Here is a 7275-nt window from a genome sequence, read left to right on the forward strand (position 1 = left end):
TTCCCCCATCTGGGTGGAAGTAGGATTATTTGTGTTCAAATATATTTGCCTTGTTGAACCTGTATTATTTCCATATGTCAAACATTTTTCAGGACATCTTTACTCTTTTTTAATGTTTTTTCCTTTAATGTCTACCTCTTACTTAACAATATGTCTTACTGACCATTATAAAATTCTTAGCAGCTAGCACAAGGTTTTTCACACAGTAAGGATTCAATACATATTTGTCATTTTATTGAGTCAAATGTTTCTTTATTGACATCATATGCACAACTATCAAGATTCTGATTCTTCTCCTCCTTGCTTTAAACATTTCTTAAGTTGACAGACAGATCCAGTTCTTTCTGCAAAGGACTTTTCTCAAGGCCCACAACCTTTTTTAGCTCTGGGATTTGAAAAAGGCTTTGAGGATCCCTCTCCGTATCTCCTTTGTCTTCACACTGTAGATGATGGGGTTGAGCATGGGAGGTATGAATAGATAGACATTGGACATCATGACATGAACAACAGGTGGGGCACTTCTCCAGAAGCGGTGGATCATGGAGACAGCAATTATAGGCACATAGAAAGCCAACACTGCACAAATGTGTGAGATGCAGGTATTGAGTGCCTTGAGCCGCTGTTCCCAGGATGCAATGGCCAGCACAGCTTTCAGAATCAATGCATAGGACAGCAGAATGAACGTTGAGTCTATGCCATAGGTGAAAATGACAACAAAGAGCCCATAGATGTTGTTAACGTGAGTGTCTCCACATGCCACTTTCATGAGATCTGGATGGAGACAGTATGAGTGATGCAAAACATTGCCCTTGCAGAAGGGAAGTCGTTTCACCAGAAAAGGGAAAGGCAAGAGAGTAGTGAAGCTCTTGGCAAGGATGCCCAGGCCTATAGCTAAGATGCAGTTGTTGGTGAGCACAGTGGCATAGTGTAGTGGGTCACAAATAGCCACAAAACGATCAAAGCTCATAGCCAGCAGTATGCCTGATTCCATGAAAGAGAAAGTGTGGATGAAGAACATCTGAACCAAACAGGCATCAAAGCCAACATGGCGGTAGTTGAAGCAGAAGGTAGCAATCACAGTTGGGAACGTTGAGAAGGACACTCCCAGATCATTTAGAGAGAGCATAGAGAGGAAGTAGTACATGGGTTGGTGCAGAGCAGGCTCCTTAACCACCAGAGCGAGGATGCTGATGTTACCTGTGATGGAAATCAGGTATAGGATGCAGAAAACCAGGGCAACCCAGGCTTGGCCTGCCTGCATCCCAGGAATGTCTGTCAGCTGGAGTGTGTCTGGGTGGAAGGGGGTGCCATTGACGTTCAACATGGTAGGCAGGTGGGAGAATACAGGTGGGAAATGAGCCCAAGAGGGTGTTTGGAGGAGTTCTTCACTTTCTTTCAGACATCCTGTCTCCAACACAAAAGGTCAGAGGTTGAAAGTGTTTGTGTCTGTTTCCTGCTTCCCCTACTAGACTGAGCTTTTTAAGCATAGCAACTGGTTTCTACATATGTCTGTACCACGAGTCCCCAGTACCCTGTCTAGACCATCATAGAAAGTCCATGAGGGTGAGATGATCAAGTAAGTGCCTATCTCACAGCAAAGCAACAAGTCCCACAATTCTCACATTAAACTGTAGTACTGCTTCACTTCTCCATCTCACCCCAGATGCCACATTTGGGGACTTTGGGGAGAAATAGAGGTTAACATAGACAGGGAAAAGGAAATACTGCTCAAACCTTTAGAAACCCTTTGGTAGACAGTGTAAAATCAGAGGTGTCTGACCTGCAGCCGATGGGCAGTATGTGTCCCAGGATGGCTATGAATGCTGCCCAACACAAAATTATAAATTTACTTAAATATTTTTTTTTTTTTTGCTTATCAGTTTTTGTTAGTGTTTGAGTATTTAATGTGTGGTCCAAGGCAACTCCTCTTCCAGTGTGTCCCAGAAATACCAAAAGGCTGGACAATCGTGTTAAATAAAACTTCCACAACTGTAGAATTACAGTTTTAATAAGCTTTACTCAGATTTCGCCTCAGCCAAAAACTGTTCCACCTCTGTAAAGTCTTAAACTCTGTTTATATTAACATTTGACCACATCCTTCTAACCTCCATCCCTCTTACCTTCTTGTGCTCATGCACTTGCTCTCAGAATCTCAATAATTCTTCCATTTTTTGTTCTGCTCTATTTGTCTTTTAACACTTTCTCCTTCATTTTTTTCCTAACCTACTCTCCCATAGAGCTGGTATCTTCATCTCCTCTTTGCCGCTCCTTCACATTCACACAGCAAACCCTAACTTTGATAAATTCTATAATCAAACTGGGTGTGTAGCTGGATAAAACCAAAGAAGCAAGTGTTTTGTTGGGAAAAATACTGATTATTTACCACTGCCTAAATTTCAGATTTATTTGTTGGGTTGGCCAAAAAGTTCATGTGTTTTTTTTTCCATAAAATAAAAGACACATTTTTCATTTTCACCAATAAATTTATTGATTTGGATATTTTGAGTAAGTTGGCTATCTCCCATGTGGTATAACATTGACTGTTCCCAATTAACATCTCGATCTTATCACTAACAACTTCAACTGGCCTACCTGCTCATGGTGCATTGTCCAGGGAGAAATCTCCAACACAAAACTTCACAAACTACTATTGACATGTTCGATCAGCCACAGCACCTTCTCTATATCTTGCACAATTCTTTTTGTGTTTCAGTTGTGTTTTTACCTTTCTTGAAATAATAATGCATAATATTATAATGCCAAAATTGTCGCTTATTTTCTTCCATATTAAAATGGCTACAGAAAATCCACCAATTTTTACGTTTTTTTTAAATGCACATTGATGTGACGGCTGTCACAATACAATCTAAGAAAATTGTTTCAAATGAAGTTAAAGACAACTAAGTGCTACTAGAGCCATCTTACACACAAACACACATACACAAAAAAACCTTTTTGGCCAACCCAATACATCTTTATCCATTCTTATTACTGGTTCCTAAGAAAGAACTGGGGATAAGAATGAATAGGCCAGGCCCTCCACCTTCAGGATTCCATTTCTTGCCTCCTTCTTTGGACACCTCTTCCATTAGTCCATTGTATTGCATCTTCAGCCTCTTCCTTTATGTCTCTTTCCTTCCAGACAATAAGCATGTGTAAGACCATACTGTTATAAAAACATAACCTTTCCTCTTTAGCTGCCACTCTATTGCCCTCCCCTACATTTTTAGTCAAGCTTCTTGAAACATTATCTCTCCAGATGAAAAAGAAGGGAAGCTTGTTTATGTTTCCATTTCTCCAATTTTGCTCTGAGATCCTCAAAGTCAGGGGTCAACTTTCTTGGCCTTACCTTCTATTATTGCTGCTCAATTTGCTCTAGAGTGGTTTCCATATTCTACCTTCCCAACTGAAAATAATTTCTCTATGGTCACCACTGACCTCTTTGTTGCTAAATCTAATAATAAACATTTTCAATCCTCATCCATTTGGACTTCTCACCAGAGTTAACTCTGTTGGTAACTCACTTTTTTAGAACCACCTCCTTCCTTCAGATGCATGATTTCTCCATGTTTTTCTCCTACTTTGACATCTTCTTCTCTATCTTCTTTACTGAATCCAATTTCTCTGTCATTGTTCTTAAACAGCATCAGACTAACTTCAGGAAAAGTAAGCAATCATTAGAACAGTGCAAATTGAGAAACCATATCATAAAGGACTTTTTCTCAGCCTTTATCTAAAATATCTCTGTAATTGTATTTCCATGATACCAGGTATCTCATAACTAAAGCTCTGTTCTGGAACTTCAGCATAGTAGTTCTCTTATTCCTTTGACTTTTTCTGGGGTTTTCATTGTCTTCTTAGCTGTCTTAGTAAATACAGTGAAAGTAGGTGGCTAAAAGAGCTTGGATAATGCCCAGATAGCCATCATAATCTTGAAAGTATATGGAGAATTAGGAAGAATTCGTCTGTTCTTTTGGTTTCTCTACTTTCCAATTAAGAATTTTAAAAAAACAAACAAACAACAACAAAAAAACCTCATTAATCAGTAGGATTTCTTTTCCATATCCCCCCTGTAAACTTCTCCCTCTCTCCAAGCCTGGTTTTAAGTCAATGTTCCAAGAAGTCTTCTTACATCCAGCCTATCCATGTCCACTTTTTTTTTATCATCTTCAATCTAAGATTAAGTTCTGAAAAAATGGAAAGACACTTGAAACACCAACTACTGACTCTTCTACAAGATAAGTTGACCCAACTATTCTTAACTACTGATGTGCAAATTTAGGTATTCCGGAAGGCCATGTTTCATCCATGCTCCAGATTTTCCTCAGTATGGAAAGCAACTTTGAAAATTTCTCCCCCAAAGAGAACATACTTTGCCACCACCAAACAGCCTTTTTTTCTCTTTGTTTTGACTGTGAAAGTGTCAGTTAAGGCTTCCTATATATGAGTAATCTAGGAAGAAATGTCAAGACAATGGTCACAGGCAGAAGCAGTGCCTTTCTTTTGCAGAGCTTGCACATGAGCATGCACATACACAGTCACACAAAAGTCCTAGCAAATATACATTTTACATTTTTACACAAATTACACACTCAGCTATTCACAGGTACTTTCTCATATCAAGCAGACAGAAACTCTGCTTTGCAAAGGGAGTGCAAAGGGAGTATTATGCACTCCCTTAGTCACACATCTAGCACAACCACAGAATTTAAAAAGACTCATAGTTGCTCATTGTTATTATGCGCTACATTTCAGATATCCTCCCATGTTTATACCAGCTGAACACATACTTGTAAACACACAGCCAAGAATGCATCAGTATTAACAGACCCACAGCAATATTCTACCAAATATATTCCCATGACCTACTCAGTACTGAAAATCTAGCTAAGATTGAAGATCACATTGTTGAATGCCTTCGGTTCTTTTGGTTCTATGATTTTTTTTCTACAACTGCACACTCAAGACTTTGATATGAGTCAATAAGTCAAATTTCATGGAGAAAAAATATGAAACACCCTCAAAACAAAATTGAGATTTAATAAATCAGCCCCTTCACCTAGGTTTATGTGATTGTGACTTGGTATTAGAATTTTGATTCAGATTGGTACCTAACATCAAGGTCTGTGCTCATGGGCTTTGGAAGGGAACAGATTTGCTCATGTTTAGAGGAGAAATATGAGGGTCAGAGTCAGCCTAAGGTTGCAATGAGAGTTTTAAAGTTCAGGATAAGTTCTAGATAAGAGGCCCAGGTGGGCAGTTGGAGGGAAGGGCACTCACTGGGTGGTAGGAGTTCTTTTCTCAGTAGCTGGATGCACTGGTCTGTGGATCCGGCTGGCAGAGTGACATCAGCTCACTCACCTAAGACTAATAAACATATGAACACCCCAGAGTCCCTAGGCTTGCTCACCTGTGGTTAGAGAAGGAGAGTGGAAACAATGGAGAGGGTGGGATCAATGAGTAGTGCTGAGCCATTGGAGAATTGTTCCTAGGAGAATCCCATTCTTGGCCTCATTAATCCCTGATGTCATCATTCATATCCATGACTGGATATGAAGCTTCCCTTGATCAGGAAATGTAAACAGTTGTATGAACACAAACATACCTAGTCATCAACATTCTGACAACCCCACAAATATTCCTTTGGACATATTCAGCTATTTATCTGCTAACATTCACAATGATTCTTTCAGATCCATATGCATACAAACAGATAAATGCAAATACACTCATACAACTGCCCAATAGCTTAGTCACTAATCATATATCTTGACACATCAAACACATACTATAATCTGTGTATACTTACATTGATGACAGAGACTAATGCAGATTGCAGACATAATTTTAGAAATAGTTAAGTAGAGATTTTTCCATATACATGAAGAAACAGTCAGATATGTTTCAAATACACTCCCATGCTCACATATCCAAAGAATATATTTCAAACCCATGCCCATATTCTCATTAACATATCTACAAAATGTCACAGATCCATATCCCCACATCACCTCATAGATTCATATGTAGAATTTAAATTTATTGCATTTTTTATAAAAATTCATGTCAGCATCCATATAACATGCTTCTTATGCAAGCATTTTTTCTACTCCACCACTGAATGGGACCGAAAATTTACAAACTTAGTTCAATTCAACAAAGACCAAACAAAAAAATATTTAAAAAAACATATTTTTTAGCATAATTTTGTTTCAGGCATTCCTCTCAGCACTAATGTTACACAGAGCAATAAAGACCCAGCACCTATTCTTGCAAAGAAGATAAATATTAAAAAACTGGTCCACTCAACAGCCCAGACATTCTCTGGAGGGAAATATGCCTCCAGATGTTACCTAGAAATACCCATAAACTTATGAAGTATGGCATAAACTTATTTCACAACAAAACCAATGTTTTTGTCAGAACGTATTTAATGTGCATGTTAGGTCTGTGCATTATATGTTTGAAAGAAATAAAATAACTATATAAATTATTAAACCTTAATTAGTTATACAAACACTGAAATATTTAAAGGGAAATGTTTTGATGTTGAAATTTTTTATTTATTTTTATTATATTTTTTCATTACCATTTATCCCCGTTATACCCTCTTTTACCTCCACTTATCTGCCTCTTCCCACAATCACCACACTGTTGTCCATGTCCATGAATTCTTTTTCTTTTTCGCTTGATCCCGCTGCATGCTAATCCCCACCCCAGAGCTGTCAGCCTGCTTTCTTTGAGTCTGTTTCTATTTTGCTTGTTAGTTCAGTTTGTTCATTAGATTCCACATATGAGTGAAATCATATGGTACTTGTCTTTCTCTGACTGGCTTATTTCACTTAGCATAATGTTCTTCAGGTTCATCTATGCTGTTGCAAAGGGTAAAATTTCCTTCTTTTTCACAACCAAGTAGTATTCTATTGCATAAAGATCCTATAGTTGTTTTATCCACTTATCGACTAATGGACATTTGGGTTGCTTCCAAATCTTTGCTATTGTAAACAACACTGTAATGAACATACAAGTTCTTATATTTTTTGAATTACTGTTGCAGGTTTCTTTGAATAAATCCCCTGAAGTGGAATCACTGGGTCATAAAGAAGTTACATTTTTAATTGTTTGAGGTAAATCCGTACTGATTTCTATAGTGGCTGCACCAATTTGCATTTTCACCAAAGAATATAAAGGAAGGGAAACTTAACTTTGAAATACATTGATAAGATAAATGGACTGATGGATTAATAGAAAGATAGACACATGGGTAGATATATG

At 38.0% G+C, this 7275-nt stretch overlaps 1 protein-coding gene across 1 annotated transcript; it reads right to left on the reverse strand.

Moving 5' to 3' along the window:
* Window positions 1-379: 379 nt before the first annotated feature.
* LOC129076495 (olfactory receptor 51I1) lies at window positions 380-1324 on the reverse strand. The gene has a single exon (XM_054580653.1). The coding sequence runs from the start codon at window positions 1322-1324 to the stop codon at window positions 380-382; it is 945 nt and encodes a 314-aa protein (XP_054436628.1).
* Between the last annotated feature and the right edge of the window lie 5951 nt (window positions 1325-7275).

Source organism: Pteronotus mesoamericanus, unplaced genomic scaffold, assembly GCF_021234165.1.
Source record: "Pteronotus mesoamericanus isolate MK-2021 breed Mesoamerican mustached bat unplaced genomic scaffold, CSHL_Meso_final contig_591, whole genome shotgun sequence".
Lineage (NCBI taxonomy): Eukaryota > Metazoa > Chordata > Mammalia > Chiroptera > Mormoopidae > Pteronotus > Pteronotus mesoamericanus.